Below are 23704 nucleotides of genomic sequence, written 5' to 3' on the forward strand. Positions count from 1 at the left end.
CTGTGGAGTTCTACATAAAACAGAGGCTGAGGGGCTAGGTACACCTGGGTTTGAGCACTGCTCTGCCTCTGTGTGACCTGTGTAGAGTATTTAACTTTCCTATGCCTCAGTTTCTTTATCTGTATGGAGGAAACGAACTATACATCAGTGGACTTGATATGAAGAGTGAATGTCAGTCCCTTCTGGACTATCTACCCAGCCTCTCCGGAAACTGCCCTTGGCCATCAGGAATGGGCAGCTCACAGCCAGGTTTCCGCTTAAGTCACTCCATCCCATAAGCTACCACTCATCTGTCTAGGAAGACACACCAAGGTCAACTAGATTCTCTCTCTCAGGTATCTGGAACTGAGACAATCTCAGTCTAGTTGATCTATTAAATGGAGAAAACTTAACATTTGGGAGCACCGCCCTATGGACAAGGTAACCAAGAGAGCAAATTTTGGCAAGAGAGAAAGGGAAAGGAAAGGATAAAGGGAGAAGAAAAGGGGGAGGGAGAAGGAGAGGAAAAAGGAGAGGGCGGGGAGAGGGAGAGAAAGGGAAATGCATACAAAGGAACAAGGATAAGAGATGGTGAGAAAGTTCACACTGAGCGGGTGGAAATTTGTTTTCTGGTTTCATTCTCTTTCTGGAGGAGGCTGCTCTTCCTATCACAGGATTCCAGGGAACACTCCGTTCCCCTAAGAACATCTCCCCTTGTGTGTTTCAGTTGCCTCTAGTGGATTTCTCTTACCTGCCACCAAGGAGACCTCACTCAGAGCTTATTAGGAGGGCACGCAGGAGGCAGTGCTCAGTAAGCATTACCATCTTCTTCGTGCCCTTCTGAGTTTTTCTCTTCTCACTTTCCAATTCTGGTCACATCTTGCAGGTGGCCTGCTTCTTTTTATTTCCCCACCGGAGCTGACTTACATTTATGGTTTAATAGTTGGGAAGAAACAAAGCCTAAGACTTCGCCTTCAGGCCAACAGGCTTCTCCTCACCCGGATCTCATCCCCTCAAGGGCACCACCACTAAGACCAGCTACATCCTGGCAATGTGGTGTTAATGAGAGAGCCCATTTTGGCCCCGCTCCAGAAGGCACACAGTCCTGCCTTCAATTGTTGGCAATGGTGCCCTCTCCAAGGGCTCATAAAATAGATGGTTTATGACTTTTTTTCTCCTTTCTTTACTTCCCAGTCCAATCCATCACAGTGACGGCCCCTCCCTGCTCTGCAGATTCTGATTCACCATTTCTGAAGCCATATACCTCACCTGTGAATGAAGACAATGCCTCTCAGCTCAATGACCAGGCCTGCAATCCCTTCTGACTTCAATCTACTTGACCGCTTCTGTCAGAATAACCTTGTTTTCTTCCTTTAATCAGTTAGATATGAGTGGCTTATTATATATTCAAAATTATGCTAACAATTGTGGGGAATTAGACATTTAGAGGTTATTTCTTGATTGTGAAGTATGTGTGTAAAGCAGGGACCTCCTGGGGTGACTATCCAGATTACAGCAATTGCCTTTTATCTGGGAATGGCCTATAATAAATATACAGGGAGGGATGCCCAGAAGTCCTGTCATCACTGTATGATGCTGCCCCCAGACACACTTGATTGATGCAAGACTGGAGAAGGACCCAGTCTGGGCTAATCAGATGCTCTCCCCCAGAGTCTGGCATTACAGAGTGACACAGACTGGAAGCTGCTAGAGGTCAGAGTCAGAGTGATGGCAGAGCAGCTCCTGCCTTTAGACCCCTCTGGGTGTCCTGGAACAGGCTCTTTTGGAGGTTTGATCATTAAACCTCCTCCTTACAAGCTAGGGGAGAATATCCCAGCATCCTTTTCTTTTGTTTTCAACTTAAGCGAGCCAGAGCTAAATTTTGTTGCTTGCCTCAAGAAGAATCTTAACCAATCTTAACAAAATGAGATATTTGTCTCAAAGGTCTTATAGAAAGCCATATAGATATTACTGTCTCCACTTTCCAGGTGGGGCTAGAGGTTCAGAGAAGCAAAGTGACTTGTCTAAGATCACACGGGTTGTGCTGCACAGAACTAAAACTAGAAGCTGCCTTTTTTTTTTTTTTTTTTTTTTTTGTCTTTTGTCCTTTTAGGGCTGTACCCGCAGCATATGGAGGTTCCCAGGCTAGGGGTCCAATCAGAGCTGTGGCTGCCGGCCTTCGCCACAGCCACAGCAACACCAGATCTGAGCCTCATCTTCGACCTACACCACAACTCATGGCAACGCCACATCATTAACCCACTGAGTGAGGCCAGGGATCCAACCTGCAACCTCATGCTTCCTAGTCGGATTAGTTTCCGCTGCACCACAATGGGAACTTCTAGAAACTGTCTTTTGATTACTAAAATAGCTCCCTTTCCTTTACATTCTTCTGCTTCAGAGAGTTCAAACCCTCACTAAGACAACTAGACAGATTATTTTCATACTAGTTCAGTCTATGATGAATTGTTGGTCCTCTGAACCCCAACATTTATTATCCACACTACTGAAGAGTCTTCCTGAAACATCATTCTCATTCATTTCCTGCCTTCACTGCTCAAACAACACAGTGCCTCTTCAATGCTGAGTACACTCCTTAACTATTTACCCAACAACAATATAGTAGTAGGGTTTTGTAGAGGACGCCAGTGCAGAAGTAGGGTTTTGCGGAGGACCCCAGTGCAGAATTAGGGTGGACCCCCAAGCTGTCAGAGGGGAACTGAGTGGCACTAAGGACAGGTCTGGCTACATTAACATTCTATTACAGCAGGTCTTGGTGCCCGTGTCTGCCACTGGGCAACAAGAGCGCCTAAAACCTATACCCATGGTCATTCTGCCGTATTTCAGGATGCAGAATCCTGGCTCTGCATAGCCAGGTAATAATTTACCATCTAAGCCCCTACTCACTGGTTCCTTCTCTCAACCCTTATGCATCACATCCTTTGAGGCATAGATCAGGAGATCTACCTGGATTAATTTCACTCAAATCTTGTCATTATTATAATTTTTTTTGTCATTACTTTACATCCCAGTTTTCACTGCAGTTCTTAAGATACTGTTTGCATCTTTTTTGATTTTGAGGTAACAGACATACCATAGACTGTAGACATTTAAAGTGTAGAGTTTGATGATTTTGGACATATGTATGCATGCATCAAACCATCACCACAATCAAGATAATGAACATATGGATCACTCCCAAAAGTTTTTTCGTGCTACTTTGTAAATTCTCTCTCCTGCTCCTCTCCAATCTACTCCAGAAACCACTGATGTGATGTCACTATAGACAAGTCTGCATTTTCTAGAGTGTTATATAAATGGAATATATCCTCTTTTTATCTGGTTTCTTTCACTCAGCAAAATCTTTCTGAGATTCATCCAAGTCATATAGTGTATCAATAGTTCATTATTTTTCATTGCTGAGTAACATTCCACTGTATCCCATATACCAAAAATTGTCATTCACTCATCTGTTGATGGACCTTTGGGTTGTTTCCACTGTTTGGTTATTACAAACAGAGGTGCTATGAACATTTGTGTTCAAGTCTTTGTGTGGACATAGGCTTCATTTTACCTAGGAATAAAATTGCTGGGTCAGGTGGTAAGTATGTATTTAACTTAAGAAACTGCCAAACTGGTAGTTCCTGCTGTGGCACAATAGGATCGGCCAGGTCTCTGGAGCACCAGGATGCAGGTTCAACCCCCGGCCCAGCACAGTGTGTTAAAGGATCCAGCGTTGCTACAGCTGTGACATAAGCCACAACTACAGCTTGAATCTGATCTCTGATGCAAGAACTCCATATGCTGTGGGGCAGCCAAAAAAGAAGAAAAAAAATAAAAAGAAACTGCTAAACTGTTTTCCAAAATGGTTGTACCACTTTAACTTCCCACTAGTGGTGTATGCAAGTTTTAGTTTTGCCATATCCTCACCAATATTTGGTATTACCTTTCTTTTTATTTTGGCCATTCTGGCGGGTGTATAATTGAACTTCACTGTGGTCTTGATTTGCTTTTTTCTAATCACAATGGAGCATCTTTTCAGGTTTTCTTTTCTTTTCTTTTTTTTTTTTTTTGTCTTTTACACATGGCATATGGAAGTTCCCAGGCTAAAGATCAAATAGGAGCTATAGCTGCTGGCCTACACCATCGCTACGGCAATACCAGATCTGAGCCATGTATGTAAGCTACACCGCATCTCATGGCAATGCCAGATCCTTAACCCATTTAGTGAGGCCAGGGATCAAACCTGCATCCTCATGGATACCTGTTGGGTTTGTTACCACTGAGCCACAAGGGGAACTCCTCACGTTCTTATTTATAACTCTTCTTTGGTGAAGTTTATAACAGATGTTTTTCCCCCTTCCTTTCTATATTCTGTTCTTAGCTTCCTTGGCTGTCTTTATTGGGATACCAAAGAGCCATGCATTGGCAGGGGTCATAAGAATGCCTCAAAATACTTCTTTCTTCATAATGACCTTGGCTTTCTCCTCCGCAGAACTTCCTCTCCTCTTGGTTGTTGGGAGAAGCATTGTGCCCCTGCACATGGGCTTGCAGGGACTTGGTAGACTTGAACAATGATCCACCAATCCATGCAACTTTCTCATGGACACCAACTACCCTTAATTCTTCTGGTCTGAACCCCTTGTCAGCCCAAACGTTGGTTGATGCCTGACAGTGGGTATTTTACCACTGGCTGGACAGATCCAGACATAGAGCATGGAGAATTTCAGTGTGGTTTTTGCTGTTTGAAATTTGCACTTGTGGATTTTCTGAGCTCACTGGTTGAGCCATATGGCAATTCACTGCTGCCAATTCTTGTGAAAGCGGGACTCTGGAATCACACCATTTTGGTTGGGTCCTACAGCTGTGTATAGGTTACTTTCTGTAAAATAGAGCCAAGAAGAAAGCTGTACTCATTCTTCAAACTGCATTATATCATTCTGTTCTTCTAGATGTCTTATTTGGAACTGGTTCTCAACCTATTTATGAGGTGTAGTCACTTTCAAACTAATTGTAAACTGTTAGAGGGCAAGGAAGAACATTTCCAGGAAACTTGTATCCTTTTCAAAGCTCCACAGGGTTCCAAATACAGAAGGCCTTTGATACTGCGTATTGCTTCACAGACCCTTCCATTCCAAAAACTAATCATCAATCTAATCAGCCTTCCAGATTTGTGGGTTGAAAATGAGCTGCTCAGTGGAGTTCCCGTTGTGGTTAACAAATCCGACTAGGAACCATGAGGTTGTGGGTTCGATCCCTGGCCTTGCTCAGTGGGTTAAGGATCTGGCGTTGCCGTGAGCTGTGGTGTGGGTCGCAGACGCAGCTCGGATCCCACGTTGCTGTGGCTCTGGTGTAGGCTGGTGGCTACAGCTCCGATTAGACCCCTAGCCTGGGAATCTCCATGTGCTGTAGGTGTGGCCACAGAAAAGACAGGAAAAAAAAAAAAAAAAAGAAAGAAAAAAGATAAAACGAAAAGAAAATGAGCTGCTCGGGAATTCCCGTAGTGGCTCAGTGGAAATGAATCTGACTAGCATCTATGAGGACACAGGTTTGATCCCTGACTTTGCTCAGTGGGTTAAGGATCCAGCATTGCCATGAGCTGTGGTGTAGGGTGCAGATGCAGCTTGGATTTGGCGCTGCTGTGGCTGTGGTATAGTCTGGTGGCTACAGCTCCAATTCGACCCCTAGCCTGGGAACCTCCATATGCTGTGGGTAAAAGACAAAAGACCAAAAAAGAAAACAAAACAAAACAAAACAAAACAAGAAAACAAGCTGTTCATTTTTCTGAAGTGTATAAGAAATCTCAGATTCAAAAGTTTCCGTGGCTCAGCAGAAACGAATATGACTGGTATCCATGAGGACACAGGTTCAATCCCTGGCATCGCTCATTGGGTTAAGAATCTGGTGTCACTGAGAGCTGTGATGTAGGTCGCAGATGTGGCTTGGATCTGGTGTTGCTGTGGTTGTGGCTTAGGCTGGTGGCTACAGCTCTGATTTGACCCCTAACCTGGGAGCCTCCATATGCCACAAGTGTGGCCCTAAAAAGACCAAAAAAAGAAACCTTAGATTCAGAACTTTAGAGCTGTAGAGAAACTGAAGGGAACATTTTACTGATGAGAACACTAAAGCATCGAAAAGTTAAGTGCTTGCTTAAGCGCACTGCCTCTGTAGAGTCCTTTTGGCTTCTTTGACATGGAATTGGCCACTCACTCCTCTGTGCCTTTACCATACCTATTCAAACTTTTGCCACAGTCCTTGTGACACTTGATTACACTATGCTTGGCTACAGGAACAGGGATTATGGCTTTGTCTCTGCAGCCCTGATTCCCAGATCACTGCCTGGAACTCTCAGATACTTAATAAGGCAATGAATAAATGAGTTAGTGGCAGAGTGAAGCTGGATTTAAGTACAAATGGAACGAAACACTATAATACAAAAGGATACATTCACGTTTCTCAAGTGCAAAATATGTGTTAGAGACCATGTTATGTGACTTACATTTATTTATTCAACGCTCTCAACAGCTCTGAGAAGTAGATACAGCTATTCTCATTTTATAGATGAGGAGACAGGCACTGAGAAGTCAAATAGTTTCCTAAAGTCACACAGCTAGAAAAAGGCAACTGGTACTTGAATCTGGACAACTGAATATAGAATCTGCCTCAAAACTACTGCTTGGTTATGCAGCATTGCCCTAATTGAGAAAATTAAACACTGTTCCTCTTCTTTCTACTCTTTTGTTTTTTTGTTTTTGTTTTTCCAAAGGTAATTAGATTTGTGGAGTAGCCTGAGTATTTGTCCTCCATGCAGTGATACTGCTATGAGAAGAAGCTAAGGGAATTGAGAATATAGATGAAGTCACTAAAAATTTTGTTAGCCAAGTCACTGAATTTGCATGGTCCCAATAATTCGTACTAAGGTCACAATACTCACATTTAGCATATGCACAATGTCTGCTCTATGGCTGTAAATGAATGATTCTGTGGTTTCATCGTAAGGTAAAGTTTGGCTGAGAGAAGACAGAGATCTTAGGAATGTCAGCTTCTCCAGTTCACTCTGAGTTTGTGGAAAAATGGTAAAAACACAATTATACGTTATAATCTCATTTGCTAACTGTAAAGGGCTTTGGGAAAGTTTCCTGGAATGTTTTAAACATGATGCCTCATTCAATGCAATATTAGTTTTTATTGTAAGGAATGAATAAATTACGAGGAATAAAATTCCTTGTCCCCTGGCCCTGCCATGGCATGGTTTGGGACATTTTCCCTCTTAGCTAGATTCTACCAAATGCTCCATGACAGCTCTCCACACCTATCTACCCTGTGTACTGCTCTCTGATTAAGCTTCCTAAAGGTGACCTCGGATGCTGTTACTTCCAACTCTCCTGATATCATTAAAATTCATTATTTTGAGTCTTTAAGGTTTCCTATTAAAATGCAAGTTCTGATTTGAAGAATAAACTCTCTTTTGCATTAGCCTTTTTTTTTCTATATATAAAAGCAGTATCTATTTATCATAGAAATTTTGAAAAAAGTATAAAGAAGAAGATAGGGAGATCCCACTGTGGCACAGAAGAAATGAGTCCGACTAGTGTCCACGAGGATGCGGGTTCAATCCCTGGCCTCGCTCAGTGTGTTAAGGACCCGGAGTTGCCATGAGCTGCGATGTGGGTCACAGGTGTGTCTGGGATCCTGCGTTGCTATGGCTGCGGTGTAGGCCAGCAGTTGCATCTCCAGTTTGACCCCTAGCCCAGGAACTTCCATATGCGTGAGTGTGGCCCTAAAAAGCAAAGAAAAAAAAAAAAAAGAAAAGACACCAATAATTCTACATATCTTGAGAATATTTCTGGCAGTTTTTTCTCTCCTGCAGGTACATGATATAAACTGGTATAAGCTCTCTGGATAGCAAGTAGCAATATACAGCAAGAAGCTGACTTTGGGGCCCTTTCTCTCACTTGTATAGCTAGCCAACATTTGGTTACTCTGCTTCAGTTTTGCCCCCTTCCAATGCATTCCCCTGGCTAACACTAAATTCATCTTTATAAAATGCAAATTTGATCAGGTAACACCCTACTGAAACTCTTTCAATAGCACCTATGGAGTTCAAGGCCCTTCTCAATATGACCCCAGCTAACCTCTTTAAATTCATCTCTTCACAGGGAACTATATCTAATCACTTGAGATGGAACATGGAAGATAATGTGAAAAAAAAGAATGTATATAAATGTATAACTGGGTCACTTTGCTGGACAGCAGAAATTGACAGAACATTGTAAATCAACTCTAACGAAAAAATTTTTTAAAAAATTCATCTCTTGCCTTGCCTAGTAGCATTCTGAGCTTTAGCCCAATTAAGTTTCGTGCTGTCCTTTCTTGCTTCTGGCCTTTCCATCTTCTGAATTCTCTACACTTTTTCTTTCTGTGCACTGACTGAAATCTAAATATGCTTGAAGACTTGAATCATGCATTTTCTGCTGAAGCTGGGCTGGGTACCCTTCTCAGAGTAACCAAAAACCACAGGTGTATATTGCTAACAGAGTATTTGTGATACCCTAACAAAATTAGCTTCTTTATTCACTCAAGCTGTGGATTTAGGTCAAGGCAGGGAACAAACTTTTCTTTCCAATTCACTACAGCAATCCAAGCCCTTTATTAATTACCATGAAATCCTTTATAAAGCTTTGCTGACATAAAGTATAAAGAAGAGTTCAAAAGTTGGTCTTCAAAAGTGAAAACCAACATTGTGGCTTTAAGTGTTTTTTGGAAAAAATTTATTGGTATTATACATAAAGAAAAACGTAAAGCTTGCTGAATTTCCACAAGTCCCCAGCTATTCACATACACATATTCACAGGAAATGAAATCTGGATCTCAAAGAGGCATCTGAACTCCCATGTTCACTGCAGCATTATTCATAGTCCATACATGGAAACAACCTAAGTGTCTGTTGACAAATGACAGACACCTTTGACACTGTGATTTAACCTTCTTTGAGTTCATCAGATGTGCTCTGCTCCTTTCTGCCACAAGGTTGTTAAACATTTCATTTCCTATTTCTGGAACACTCCCTCCAGTTCTAACTTCTCCTCGTTTCTCTTATTCATTCCTTAGATTCGAACTCAATGGTTACTTCTTCAGAAGTGCCCTCCCTTAACCATAGGTTAAGATTAGTTCTTTTGGGAGTTCTCTTGCGGCACAGTGGGTTAAGGTTCTAATGTTGTCACTGCAGTGGTGTGGGTTTGATCCCTGGACCAGGAACTTTCACACGCCATGGGTGTGGCCAAAAACAAAAACATTAATTCTTCTGTTATAATTCTTATGCTACATGCTCCCACAGAATGACTGTTTCACCTAAACAAGGCATACTTTGCTAAGTAAAATAATACAGATCTATAGTTATGGACCTAGGAATTTTTTTTTTCTTCTACCATATTTGATGTGCCTTTTTCTATAAGTACATGCATTTGTATGCACAGAAAAAAAAAACCTGAAAACACATATACAAACATGTTAACAGTAGTTATTTTAAGACAGTGGGATTAGGGATGATTAACCTTTAACTTTTATTATAGTTTTCTGTATTTTTATAGGAATTTAAAAAATTTTTTATAAATATAATTTATAAGAATATGTAAATACATTTACTGTAAATATAAAAATAAACATAAAAGTACTGTAAACAGAGTGTCGTCTGCCTTTTCAGTAAACAAAGGATGTTGTGGCCATCAAGCCATCAGCCACCACAGCTGCCCTGTACCTTCTCATATACAGAAAAACACTAAAGTCATTAACTTGAGATGTCTGTTTTTGGGATTAGCAGTGAGCTTTTGATGTTCACGATATTTTTTTTTTCCCCAGCAAAAAAAAAAAAAAATATCCTGGCTCCTCCCTAACCTCTTTTTTTTTTTTTTTTAATCTTTTTGCCATTTTCTTGAGCCGCTCCCGAGGCATATGGAGGTTCCCAGGCTTGGGATCGAATCACCAGCCTATGCCAGAGCCACACCTGCAACCTACACCACAGCTCATGGCAACGCTGGATCCTTAACCCACTGAGCAAGGCCAGGGATCGAACCCACAACCTCATGGTTCCTAGTCGGATTCGTTAACCACTGCACCACGATGGGAACTCCCTGCCCTAACCTCTTTGGAACAGTCCCTCAAAGGTATCTGAGAGATTGTCATCCCAGGCTATAGACCTCGAGGCTGCTGAAAAAATGTAACTCTCAACTTGTAGGTTGTGCTTTTTTTCTTCTTCCGTTGACAGTATAAACATAAATGTTACAGCTTATAATATACATTATTTACATAATAAATGTTTAGAATATTTGTTGGAATGGAGGAATAATTTGGATAACTTGGAAGACTGCTTGTGCATACCTTTAGTTCACCATTAAAAAACTCACGAATGAACTGGATCAACCTCTCAACAATGACCTTGCCAAGGGGCCCTTGGTGGGTCAGCTGTCTGAAGGTGTCTGTGAGGGGTTCCCGAGGGAGTCCAGGGATGTCCAAGATGTCTGAGTCTAACATTGAAAAAAGACATTGGATGATGCCTCTGTACTATGTGCAGTCGCACAGTTCAGTGGGGAGAACCACTGGCTATCAGAATTGATAGGTCCTGTTCTCACCTTTACTATTTACTCTGCAAACTTGGGCAATTCCCTTTCCCTCCTGAGTCTCAGTTTTTTCAATTACAAATTCAATGTTCCCTAAGGGCCTCCTAAACTACAAAAACCTTTAAGACTCAGCTGTAGCAGGCTGGGTAAGAGCAAGGACTTTTCTCAGTCTGAAAATGGTTTGAATCCTAGCTCTGCCACTTATTAGTTCTGTGACCTTTATTTTATTTATTTATTTATTTTTGGTCTTTTGTCTTTTCTTATGTCCACACCCCTGGCATACGGAGGTTCCCAGGCTAGAGGTCAAATCGGAGCTGTAGCTGCTGGCCTACACCACAGCCACAGCAACACAGGATCCGAGCTGCATCTGTGACCTACACCACAGCTCACAGCTCACAGCAATGCTGGATCCTTAACCCACTGAGGGAGGCCAGGGATCGAACCTGCATCCTCATGGATGCTAGTCAGGTTCGTTAACCACTGAGCCACGACAGGAGCTCCTCCATGACCTTTATTAAATTGGACGCCTCCTGGAAACCTAGACTCCATACCTATAAAACAGGGTTATATTTTGTATGTTATACATGTAGAAAGCTTATCCCAGAACACGGCCCATGGTAAGTACTTAAATGGTAGATATTATTATTCAAATTCAAAGGCCTTTGGTGTTCCCTTGTGGCACAGTGGGTTAAGGATCTGGCATTGTCATTGCAGCAGCTCAGGTTGCTGCCATGGCAGGGCTTTGATCTCTGGCCTCTGAACTTCCACATGCCGCAGGCATAGGCAAAAAAAGTTTTGTACCCTGTGGTGACAAGAGCTTAAAATACAGCGGCCCCTGGTGCCCATCTCTTCCCACTGGACCAGGGTGCAGAGCAAGTGCCTCAGCTATCTTCTTTCAGACCCGTGATATACTCTGATTAACGGCACAGGCTCCAGAGTCTCCTTTGGCTCAGATCCTTGTTCTGTCTCTTTCTGAGATTCTGACCGTGTGTGACCTTACCTTCTCTGGGCCTACTCCACATTTCCCAAACGGTGGTGATAACAGAACCTACCTCATTTGGATGATACAGAGCTAGCTCCAATTGTCTTATTCCTTGGCTGAGTGGCGATCATTACGGCAGCATCATTTTCCTCTTCATGTAGCTTTACATCCTCGCCTCCCCCATTTTCCAACACTACATCCCTTATTCCTACTGGGCAGATACTTTTCCCAGTTTCTCCCTAACACACATATCATCTGAAGGTTTCTCCCATTCTTCTTCAGCACTCATCTTGGTTTCCTGAATAGCCTCTTGCCACCCACTGGAAGCCATGTTCTCCTTCACCTCTGATCTTTGCACAGGCTTTCCTTCAGCCTGTTTCCTCTCCCCCACCTTCCCTTGCCTCTCTCTGTCTAGCTAACTCCTGTTCATCCATCAGGGCTCAGCTCCAGGATCCCTTTCCTGAATCCCCTCTTTGCCCATTTTGGCTAAGTACCTTCCTAGCTGCTTATTAACCTCTCTGTATTTGCTCCCTACTCCCCTCCCCAACCCCTAGTCACACACATTGTGAACTCAGTTCAGGCTGAGTTCCAAGCATTTGTTTGTAAGTGCATGGTGTTTGTTCTACAGCTAGATCAGTGTTTAAAGCATAACAGAGCTTCAATAATATTTGTCAAATGAATGAATGTAGTTGCCATCTCATGCATATGCTGTTCCACCCACCTGGAATGCTCTTCCCCTTACTTCTTTTTTATGTCCTTGAGGCCCTCTTTAGCTTTAAGCAGCACCATCTCAGAGAGGTGTTCTCTGACAACCATGGTTTAAAGTAGGTTCCCATCTCCCCTATTTTTTGTCTCAGCCCCTTGTTCAATTCTTTCGTAGTGTTTACTATAACTTGTAATTACTTTATTTATTGTCCATTAACTTTTTTGGCCCTTTTCAGTAGTATAACATAAATCATACTGAGGGCAGGGACCATGATGGTCTTGCTCATTGTTGTATGCCCAGTAACTGGTACTCAATAAATGCTGTAAATGAAAGATAGTTATTTAGTAGCCCAATCCAGCTTCTACCCACTCCTACCCTTCCCTTCCCTTCTCAGAATCCTTCTAGAGCTTAGACTCTGTGCAAGTCTTTGAGACTATCCATCTCAGGACTAAGTTTAGTTTCCTATATGTCTATAATAACATATCTTATCTCATTCTGCCAATCATATTCCAAAGTCTTAAAGTCAGGGACCAAATTCATTGTCAAAGTCTAGTCAAGGGCCAGTCACCCTGCAACTTGGCCTGAAAAAAGATTCCTTTTCCCCTCCCCCCTCCTCCCTTTTTATCCTTTCCCCTTTTGACCTATAAGTTCAAGGCTACTTGGGCCTTTTTTAATATCCTCTAGGTTGCTCAGCTGCAAATCCACACTTCCTGAATCATTATCAGAAGCCCAAGGGATCACTACATCTTCCTGACTACAGATCCTAGGAAGGAAGAGGGGATTAAAAAACTTAGTTTTTTCAGGACTGCTTCTGCCTCATCACTCAAGTGAAAACTTAAATGTCATCTTCTCAGAGAGGCATTTATAGATCACCAGTCTGGATTAAGTACCTTCTCCCTTCACAATTCCACATTTATTTGTTTTTTTTTTTCATTGTATTGAACGATTATTTACAATTATCAAGTTCATTTGTGTTTATTTACTGTCTCCCATCAGACTACAAGCTTCATGAGAGAAGAAACTTGTCTACATGGTCACAGTTGTATCCCTAATACCTAGCATGCTGTCAGCCTCATGGGGAATGAATAGATAGGTAAGAGATGCTATGACACTGTTAAAAAGAGACCGAGGTAGAATACCACCCCACCTCTCTCAAACCCTGTTAGCTTTTCCTTCTTCTTGTCTTTGTAATAGCACACAACAATTTCTAATAAATCATTCACTTATTTATGGATATTGTTTATCATTTATTTCCTTCTACTAAAATGTAAGCTCTATGAGGGCAAGGATCTTTGGCTGTTTTTTTAATTCTTTGTTTTAGCTTTTTAGAAATATTTTTTTCTTTTTTTTTAGGGCCACACCTGTGGTATATGGAGGTTCCCAGGCTAGGGGTCCAATTGGAGCTGCAGTCACTGGCCTACACCAGAGCCACAGAAACTTGGGATCCTAGCCGCTTCTGCAACCTGCACCACAGCTCATGGCAACTCCAGATCCTTAACCCACTGAACGAGGCCAGGGATTGGACCAGAGTCCTCATGGATGCTAGTCGGGTTCATTGACCACTGAGCCCTGATGGGAACTCCTTAAAAATATCTTCCTTATTTTTAAACTTTATTTGTACGTATGAATGTATGTATTTTGCCTTTTAGGGCCGCACCCTTGGCATATGGAGGTTCCTAGGCTAGGGATCGAGTCGGAGCTGCAGCTGCTGGCCTGCACCACAGTCACAGCAATGCCAGATCCGATCCACGTCTGCGACTTACACCACAGCTCATGGCAACACCAGAACCTTAACCCACTGATCAAAGCCAGGGATCAAACCCGCATCCTCATGGATACTAGTTGGGGTCATTTCCCCTGAGCCACGAAGGGAACTCCTCCTCAACTTTTCTAAATAGCTGTATTTAACAACCAATTTGCAAAATTTCTGATAAATTTAACAACTGACTCTCAAGCCAATATGAGACTTTCGCGCATACTGAGTTGGAAGAGTACTTTATGTATTCTAGATCAGAACTGCCCAAGGGAACTTTCTGTGACGGTGGAAATGTTCTATAATTCTGTGCTGTCCAATATGATCTCCACCAGCCCCATGTGGCTACTGCGTGCTTGAAATGTGGTTAGTATAACTGAGGAACAGAATTTTAAATTTTAATTAACTTAAATTCAAATTTAAATATCAACATATAGCTAGTATACCATATTCAACAGCACAGTACCAGACATAGAAATAACTGACTCACCCCTGTTTGGGATAATAATATCTGGGACACTAATGTTAATAATAGTTACTGCATTGTGAATAAATGTTCGTAATAGTTAAAAGCACAGATTATGGAGTCAGACTGCATAGGTTCAAATCTTTGTTTCCTTCGCTGCAAAATGGGAATACTAATTGTACATACCTCACAGAATGGTGATGAAATAGTACATGGAGTGCTTAGTACACTGCGGGCTATGCCCCAAACGATCAAAAACTGGAGTTAGTACAGAGTTCTTGGATGAGTCATTTCCATTTTTGAGTCTCTTAATTCATCTGCAAAATTTGGGCTAGTATGCTCCTCACCCAAATGCTTTGCAAATCAATTAAAACGTCATTCATAGGTCAGTTATTAAAAACCAAAACAACCTTTGGAGAAAATCGCCATAATTTTCTAATTAAAAGCAAACGAACAAACAAACTACCAGCAAAAGCCTCGAATACTACTCTTCCTACTCCACCGAACCCTTCCCATTCCTTTAAAATCCGCCGGGCTGCAGACAGACGCCTGAGTGACAGTGTAATCGGCCAATCACAGCAGGCCCCGTCTCGGGCCCACCCCAGACGCCGCGTCCAACCGCGTGCCAGTGGTGCCCAGAATCGGGCGTTGAGAAGCGGACGGTTCCAAGTGGGCCACAGCGAGGGGGGAAGCGGGCCTGTACGCGAAGACCGCGGTGCCCTGTGCGCCGAAGGACTGGCATTCTGGCCGCGGCTCCTAGGAGAGGCCCGGTTCCGCGGGACAGCGTGGACTGACCTGTGCTTAGAGCCCATCCCAGCACGCGGAGTCTGTTGCGAGTCCCGGGCGTCCCCTCCGGCGCGCTCTTGGAGCCACTTTCCCGAGCGGAAGTCCGCCTGCGGCTCGGGCCCTAGTGGGACCTGCTCGGAGGAATGGCGCCGCCGGGTGAGGCGTTGCGCATGGTTCGATAACGGGGTCCCGGGGACCGCACGCCTCGGCGAGTGGGCCGTCGCCCGCGGCAGGCTAGTGCTTGCCACTCGGGAGCCGGCCGGGCGGGTCCCCCTTCCCCTGTGGGACAGGGGCATGGGCTTGGGGTCTCTTGGGGTCGGGGGTCTGACGGAGGGCTGTCCAGCGGGTGGAACTGCCAGCGAGCGGAGGAGACGGTGGGGGTGGGTGCGGCGCGGGTCTACGGGTCCCCCAGAGGCCCAGCCGGATACCACAGCCGCGGATAACCCTGGGTCTGGCTTTGCTCATTCATTTGACTCGCGCGGGCATCCGGGCCAGGCGGCCTAAGAGTGAGATTTTGGCTAATTCTTCTTTCTTTGGACAGTAGTTTTTTTAAAGATAGGGGCAAGACAATCACTCACCTCTTTTTAGGAGCTTAGAGCATGAGTTCTGAAGTTGGAGTATCCAGTTGCAAACTTAGTCTGCCACGTATTCCCCTGCTGCGCTGTTTGCTTAACTCCTCTGCATCTCAGTTTCTCATTTGTAAAATAGATTGGCCACATTATCTGCCTCATGCATTCCTGTGTGTAATGAATGAGATAGTCTTTCTACATAGCGTAGAACAGTGCGTGGCACTAAGTAAGCAGCCAGGAAACCTAACTATATTGCTAGCTAATGCGTGGGCACTGTGCGGGATGGAATCTCAGGTAGTCCAGCCACACAACTTGGGAAATGTGTACTATTGACAAGTGGAAAAGATGGAATTCCACACAGGGGAAGTAACTTCTCCAAAATTGAGAAGTTGAGGATAATAGAGTTTCTGCAGTTTGTTTCTCAGCTAGTTACAAGTCTTAGGGCAGATAACTGTTTTTGAGACCCTTTCTTGGTCTGTAAATCGCACTCACTTAGATAGTGTGAGGATTTAATGACTAAATCCGTGCAAAATACTCAGCACAGTATGGGCATACGGGACACATGTTAAGTGCTCAAATTTTAGCCCCCACAGTTGTTAGGATTAACACGGGGTGGGAAGAAAAGGATTCTGGCGCAAATACTGTGTTATAGTAATTTACAGCCTAGCTGGGAAAATGTTACTCATAGTCACTCACTAGGTCTTAATAGATGAAGTACATGCATGTATTCAAGGCACTGGGGAGTCAGCATTGGTATCATAGATTCCTCTTCTACATCTTTCTACCCACTAGCAATTCCGGCTTTAACTTTGAATTCCAACCAGACTCCGGCCACTAATTACCATCTCTACTGCTGCCATCCTGGCTTAGACCACCACTCTTTTTCTTAGATTATAGCCGTAGTCTCCCAACTGGTATCCCTTTTTCTGTCCTTGCTCTGCTGTAGTCGCAGCACAGTGTTTTCTACTCTCAACACAAAGTTCCTGTTAAAATGCAAGCCAAATCACTTCTCTGATCAAGATTTTCCAGTGGCTTCCATCTTTATAAAAGCCAAAGACCCTATAAGGCCCTCCAGATTTGGCCTCTGCTATGTCTGTCACCATGTCCCTACTTCCCACCCCTTGCTTCTCCTCTCCAGTTGTATTATCCTCCTTGCTAATGCAAAAAAGCACCATCCATGTTCCTGATTCAGGGTCTTTGCGCTTGGTTTTTTTCTCTTGGCGACATCTGTGGCATGCAGAAGTTCCTGGCCCAGGGATCAAACCCCCATGAGAGCAGCGACCCAAGCCATAGAAGTGACAATGCTGCATCCTTAACTTGCTGAGCCACCAGGGAACTCTTGCCTTTGCTTTTCATCTTGGGATAGTTTCCCTTCAAATATCTTCATAACTTGGGTCCTTTTGCTTCAGGTCTATACACAGTATCTTTATTTCTTGGTTAGGGCTTCATAGGTTACCATATTTAGAGTTGCAGCTCTTCCCAGATATATCCCTTCTGTACTTTATTTTTCTTCATAGCACTTTTCACCTTCTAACATAATGTTTCTTAATTATTTCATGTAATGTCTTTCTTTTTCCACTAGAATGCAAGCTCCGTGAGGTTAGCCGGTTTTGTTCTGTTTCCTCTTGTATTTTTAACACCAAAAATAGTGCTTGGTACATAGCAGGCATTCAATAAATGTTTGATGAATGATGATCCCCATAATAGATCTCTTTCTAGTTTTTTAAAAGATCTTTCTCATTCTTTAGGTCGTTTAACCCACATGAGGACTTAGATAGCACTGACATTCATGCCCCTTCTACAACATTCTCCAAAAAGTAATGGAGCATGATTGAACTCTGAATCTTGGTTTGAGTCCAAGATTGGCTTTATCCAAGGTGTTCTGGTCCTCAGTTTTATTTGTAAAATGCCTTTCTTAAGGGGTTCTAGTTAAAACTAACTTTGACACTATAAGCAAAGGACCATTAATCATTAATGTTCTCCTGGTGATTATTGTTACTTAAAAGGCAAATAGTTCATGAAGCTGCCCATTTGAAAGTGTTCCCCCCCAAAATGAAAAGTAGAAATGTACCAGTCTTATAGTTTTTTTCTGTCCCCTGGGATATAATAAATGAGGATTAATTTTTCTTTCCATTTATTCAGCAGATACGAATTCAGTACTACTGTGTGCCAGGCAATGTGCAAGACTTGGAAATACTGGGGTGATTAAAAGCAACAGTCTCCATCTTCATGGAATTTACAGTTTAGCAGAGGAATCAGACATTACACTATTAATTATAGTTGTGAAAAATACTGCATAGAAGCATAGGTCGCTGTGAGCAGATATAGGAACAACAATAACAATAAGAGAAGGAGTAGCTAACATTTATATAGCACTTGTTATGCGCCATTCAGATTTTTCATATTAATCCATGTAATCCTAATGAGCCTGAGGTAGATACTCTTATTATCCCACTTTACTCTTGAGGAAACTGAGGCACAGGCTGGTCACATTGTAACTGCCACAGCCACCTTGCTAATGAGTGACAGGGCTAGGATTTAAACCTGACCCCATGAGGCCTCATTCTTCACTACTCATAGTACTGGGAGCTTATGCAAGGGAGGGCTGTTGACGGGAGAGGGGCCTTTTAAGGAAGAGATACTCGAACTGAAATCTGAAAGTAAAAATTAAGCAGGGGGAGGCATGCAAAAGAGCTGGATAGCAGAGAACATGACCCCTTAGAGGAACAGAGAGGAGGCCAGAGAGCCACAGATGGAAGAGATATGGTTGTGAGATGGGCAAGGCCACGGTGAAGATTCATGATTGGATTTGTCCTTCGTGGCCTAGGAGTTACAAACATAATTGAAATGGGAATGGCACGATGAGTCCTGAGCTTCAGGTGCACGGAGGCTGCTGGGAGGACTGCCATTTAGATGGCTGAGCCCATACCCACCACTTCCCTCAGGCAGCTCTCCAGGCTGAACCTCCCAGTTCCCTCACCCTTCCACACGTGATTTGGTTCCCAGACCTTGGTGTACCTCGTCACTGGAACTTTGTATAGAACTCTGGAATAGTGTGGAGTGTATTTATTTAATAGTCATTTCCCCCCAAGGTTCAAGCACTGTCTTGCTGTTGGCCCTGACAATCATAGCCAGCGCCCAGGCTCTGACGCCCACCCACTACCTCACCAAGCATGATGTGGAGAGACTGAAAGCCTCACTGGACCGCCCTTTCACAAGTTTGGAATCTGCTTTCTACTCCATTGTGGGACTCAGCAGCCTTGGTGCCCAGGTGCCAGATGAAAAGGTAAGGCCACTTTGGTCTTGGTGGCTTCATCCCATCACTGTGTTCCTTTCGTGTACCTCAAAACTAATTCCTGGTCATTCCCATTTGTGGCTTAGTGGGTTAAAAACCCGACTAGTATCCATGAAGATGTGGGCTCAATCCCTGATCTCGCTCAGTGGGTTAAGGATCTGGCGTTGCTGTGGCTGTGGTGTAGGCCAGCAGCTGCCGCTTTGATTCAGCCCCTAACCTGGGAACTTCCATTTGCCACAGGGGTGGCCTTAAAAAGAAAAAACCAAAACTAACTTTTGCTTATTTGAAGATAATCAAGGCTAATCCAATATAATAAATATCTGTATCATTCTAACAGATCTTTTTTTTTTTTTTTTTTTTTGGAATGCCTAATGTATGTTAGGACCATGCCAGGTGTTATAGTAGACTATGGAGAAGAGCAAGTCATAGATCCTCTAGAAACTTTTACTGAATCTTGTACAGTGAGACTGTACATGATAAGTGCTCTATTTGTGTGGCTAATAAATGAAGGAATTCAAGGTGGGGAACGTTTGCATTAATTAAACAGTGACAGTCACAGCATCAGGCCGTTTTGATAAACTTTTTGGACCTTTGATAAGGACAGTGCATCATGATCGAAACCTTTCCTGGATTTAGGTACAGTCTTAAGTGAATATACGTTTTATTTATTACAGCAGCATGGACAGCAGGTGAGGAAGTAGGGCCAGTGTTCTCACAAGAGCCTTGTGTTGTTGTTTTCTCTGGCTGTGTAACAAATCACTATAAACTTAGTGATTTAAAATGACACTCATTTAGGAGAAGAGAGTTGTATAAGTCAGAAGTCCAGGCAGTCTTGGCTGGGCTCTCTGCTTAGTGTCTCCTAAGGTTGAAATGAAGGTGTTGGCCAGGCTGGGCTCTAAACCGAAGGCTCTGGGGAAGAATCTTCCTTAAGCTTCTTCAGGTTGTTGGCAGAATCCACTTCCCTGTGGTTGTAAGTCTGAGGTCCCCAGTTTCTTGTCAGCCAAGGACTGCGCTCTGCTCCTCAGGGCCAGCACATTTCTTCTCATCTTGTCCCCTCTCCATCTAAGTCAAGTCCTTTTCCTCTTCAAGTCTCACTAACCTCCTCTGCTGCTGCCAGTCGAAGAAAGCTCTGCTATTACAGGACTTATTGCTTGGGTCAGGCCTCCCTGGATAATCTCCATATTTTAAGGTCAGCTGATTTGGGGCTTGAATTACACCTGCAAAACCCCTTTGTAGCAGTTCCTCCACTATTTTTTTTTAAACATCACAGTGTTTAAATAAATAATTAGTAGATGATTATCTAAAGATGGCATCTTTAGACTTCTCCCTTTCCTTTCTTATATTACCATAGAGGTGACCTCAGATATGAATTGCTTATGACTAAAGTGTATATTTTGCTCATTCTATATGGCCATCAACAGTCACCTGAGGCTTTGTTCTGTGTTTCTTTAGTCCAGGATTTAGCCTGATGGAGCAGACTCTTTCTGGAGTGTGTACACATGAAAGCATGGCTTTTAAAACTTCTGCTCAGAAGAGATACGTCTCCTCTTTCGTATTTCTCGTTTTTTTCACCTAAAGCAAGTCCCATGGCCATGCCTGGGTTCAACAGATGAGGGAAGGGTAATCTTCAGAGGACAGTGCATTTTAGTTAATAACAGTTTGTCCAATTAGCCTCTTCTGAGTCCCTCTGCCTCTCGGCTGTTCCAGCATCCTCCCTGGTTCTGGGCTTGCCCTCTTCCTTTCGCTTCCTTCAAGGCTATTGGTTCCTTTTCTTTCTTTTTTCTTTTCTTTTTCTTTCTTTCTTTTTTTTTTTTTTTTTTTGGTCCTTTTGCCTTTTCTAGGGCTGCTCCTTCGGCATATGGAGGTTCCCAGGCTAGGGGTCCACTCGGAGCTGTAGCCGCAGGCCTACACCACAGCCACAGCAACACGAGATCTGAGCTGTGTCTGCGACCTACACCACAGCTTATGGCAACACCGGATCCTTAACCCACTAGGCAAGGCCAGGGATCGAACCCGCAACCTCATGGTTCCTAGTCGGATTCGTTAACCACTGAGCCACGACGGGAGTTCCATGGCTATTGGTTCCTTGTCTGAGGTGAGTGGTGACCACCTGACCTACTGGATCCACAGTTCAGCCCACTTTTGTATGAACTCCTCATTCCTGGAGAGGTTGCTGCCCCGGGCAAGGCCCCCAGCATACAGTGGTGGACCAACCAGTCAAAATCACTGGCTTCAGAGAGCTTACAGTCTAGTGGGAGTTAAAAGAATAGCAACTCTTTTTGTTTCAACCTTTCATTATGGAAGTTTGCAAACATTCACAAAGGTGGCAAGAACATTGGAGTTCCTGCTGTGGTGCATTAGATTAATAACCCGACTGTAGTGGCTCAGGTTGCTATAGAGGCGTGTCCTCAATCCTCCACCAGGTGCAGTGGGTTAAAGAATCCAGCGTTGCTGCAGCTGCAGTGTAGATCACAGCTGCAACTTGAATTTTCGGCTGGAGGACTTCCATATGCCATGGGTGAGGCCATAAAAAAAAGTGGTGAGAATGTATATTGAGCCCTCCTTGTACCATTTGCCAGCTTGAATAAGTGTTCACATTTTGCCATTTTTATTACATTTACTCTCTCTCTATTTTTTGCTCGAGTGTTTTAAAGCAATAATAAATGCCATACATTTCGTTTGACTTGCATCTATACTTTTTTTTTTTTAAACATCACTTTTTTTTTTTTTTTTTTTTTTTTTTTTTTTTTTTTTTTTTGGTCTTTTGAGGGCCATACCTGTAGCATATGGAGGTTCCAGGCTAGGGGTCGAATCGGAACTGTAGCTGCCAGCCTACACCACAGCCACAGCAACGTTGGATCCAAGCCTTGGACTTGGTTTTTATCCATTCCGACAACCTCTGTCTTTTAGTTGGGGATTTACTTCATTTGTATTTTCTCTAACTATGCTATTGGGTTTAAGTTTATTGTCCTGTTGTTTTCTGTTTGTTTATCCATTCTTTCCTCCTCCTTTCCTCGGATTGAATCTTTTTTTTTTTTTTTTTTTTTGTCTTTGTCATTTCTTGCACTGCTGCCGAGGCATATGGAGGTTCCCAGGCTAGGGGTCTAATCAAGAGCTGGAGCTGCCGGCCTATGCTGGAGCCACAGCAATGCCAGATCTGAGCCGAGTCTGTGACCTACACCACAGCTCATGGCAACACCTGATCCTTAACCCACTGAGTGAGGCCAGGGATCGAACCCGCAACCTCGTGGTTCCTAGTCAGATTCGTTAACCACTGTGCCACAGCAAGAACTTCGAATCATTTTTTTAAAAAATTCCAGTTTATCTCTTCTATTGGCCTTTTTGGCTTACTTATTTTTTTAGGTGTTGCTCTAGAGATTGTAATATGCATTTTAATTTATCACAATATACTTTGAATTATTATTTTGCCATATTATGGATAAAGGACCTCATAAGATGTATTTCTCTTTAAACTCCCATCATCTGTGCTATTGTCATGCTTTTTACTTCATTTCAAGAGTCACAGCCTTGTGTTGTCTGTGTCCATTTTAAAGTTATTTATGGCAGGGCGATAAGTGCTATATGTTTAAATCTGTCCTGGGAAGAACTGGTAGTCCCAGTTGATGCCTTGCAATCCTTTGCAGTTGTTATTCTTTTTGATGCCCAAAATGTCCCAATTTGCCAGTGGGCCAGAATGTGTTGTTTATTTTTACGTGATCCATAAAATAAACTTTGAGGGTTTCTGATGTCTTTGGTTTATCTTTTATATTTCCTGGCTGAGACTAGAATCAGTAACTGCTATTATTTATTGAATGTCTCCTATGTGCCAGGTACACTGGATATGTTATCTTGAATTGTCTTACTTCTGTATGGTCAGAAATATTATCCTGTAATAGAGGAGGAAACATAAGCTCAGAAAGGTTTAGAAAATTGCCCAGTGTCTACCAACCATCATCTGAATAATAGCCCCCAGGGTCAAATCAAGCTTGAAGCCTCACAGCCATGCTCATCATTTACATGTTGTGTGTGGCTGCTTTTGCACTTTAACAGTAGAGTTGAGTAGTTACTAATGAGACTTCTCTGGCCCCCAAAGTTGAATGTGTACTCCTTGGCCCTTTATAGAAAGTTTGCTGATTCCTGCTGTGTGAGTGCTAGGCTTAGATTTCTTCCTGACAGTAGCTCTTATTCCTGCCCAGTATTTCCTTCCTGTGTGTGACGGTTAATGAAGCAGACTTTCCTCGTGTTGTTGTAAACCCTTCCAGGTCAGTGTACCTCCTAATAAAATTAGTTTTGCTCAAAAAGAAAGAGTACAGGCAGCAGAGTCAGTTAACCCAAGTTTTTAACTCTGGCTCCATCTCAATGTAAAAGTGGGAGTTGTGGTGCCTTCCTCACTGGATCATTGTAAATATAAAATGCAGTCATGTTATGCCTAGTAAGTGACTAGCCCATGAAAGGCCCTTTGAATTAGCTATTATTATTATTAATATTTTAAAAGTCTTGCTTCTCTTTGTAACTTATTCAGACAAGTTCAGACAGTGCTGGCGAGTTCAGA

At 43.0% G+C, this 23704-nt stretch overlaps 2 protein-coding genes across 3 annotated transcripts in view; one reads left to right on the forward strand and one right to left on the reverse strand.

The window, feature by feature from the left end:
- Window positions 1-15244, reverse strand: part of MROH8 (maestro heat like repeat family member 8) — a 31936-nt gene extending 16692 nt beyond the window's left edge. Inside the window, 3 exon segments of the mRNA XM_085003179.1 lie at window positions 6914-7036; window positions 10357-10502; window positions 15061-15244. Coding sequence (XP_084859305.1) covers window positions 6914-7036; window positions 10357-10502; window positions 15061-15244 — 453 coding nt within the window.
- A 154-nt stretch (window positions 15245-15398) lies between these two features.
- The window catches only part of RPN2 (ribophorin II), a 56246-nt gene continuing 47940 nt past the window's right edge, over window positions 15399-23704 (forward strand). The window contains exons 1-2 of one of the 2 annotated variants that reach the window (NM_213941.2): window positions 15399-15444; window positions 18950-19143. In NM_213941.2, coding sequence (NP_999106.2) covers window positions 15432-15444; window positions 18950-19143 — 207 coding nt within the window. In that variant the 5' untranslated portion in view covers window positions 15399-15431. The remainder of the gene's footprint in view (window positions 15445-18949; window positions 19144-23704) is intronic. The other variant, XM_021077219.2, reaches the window with a different exon arrangement.

The sequence above is a fragment of the Sus scrofa genome, chromosome 17, assembly GCF_054392235.1.
Source record: "Sus scrofa isolate SSC_HxYL_T2T_F1_AM1 chromosome 17, Sscrofa_HxYL_maternal_Yorkshire_Landrace_v2.0, whole genome shotgun sequence".
In the NCBI taxonomy this organism is placed as follows: domain Eukaryota; kingdom Metazoa; phylum Chordata; class Mammalia; order Artiodactyla; family Suidae; genus Sus; species Sus scrofa.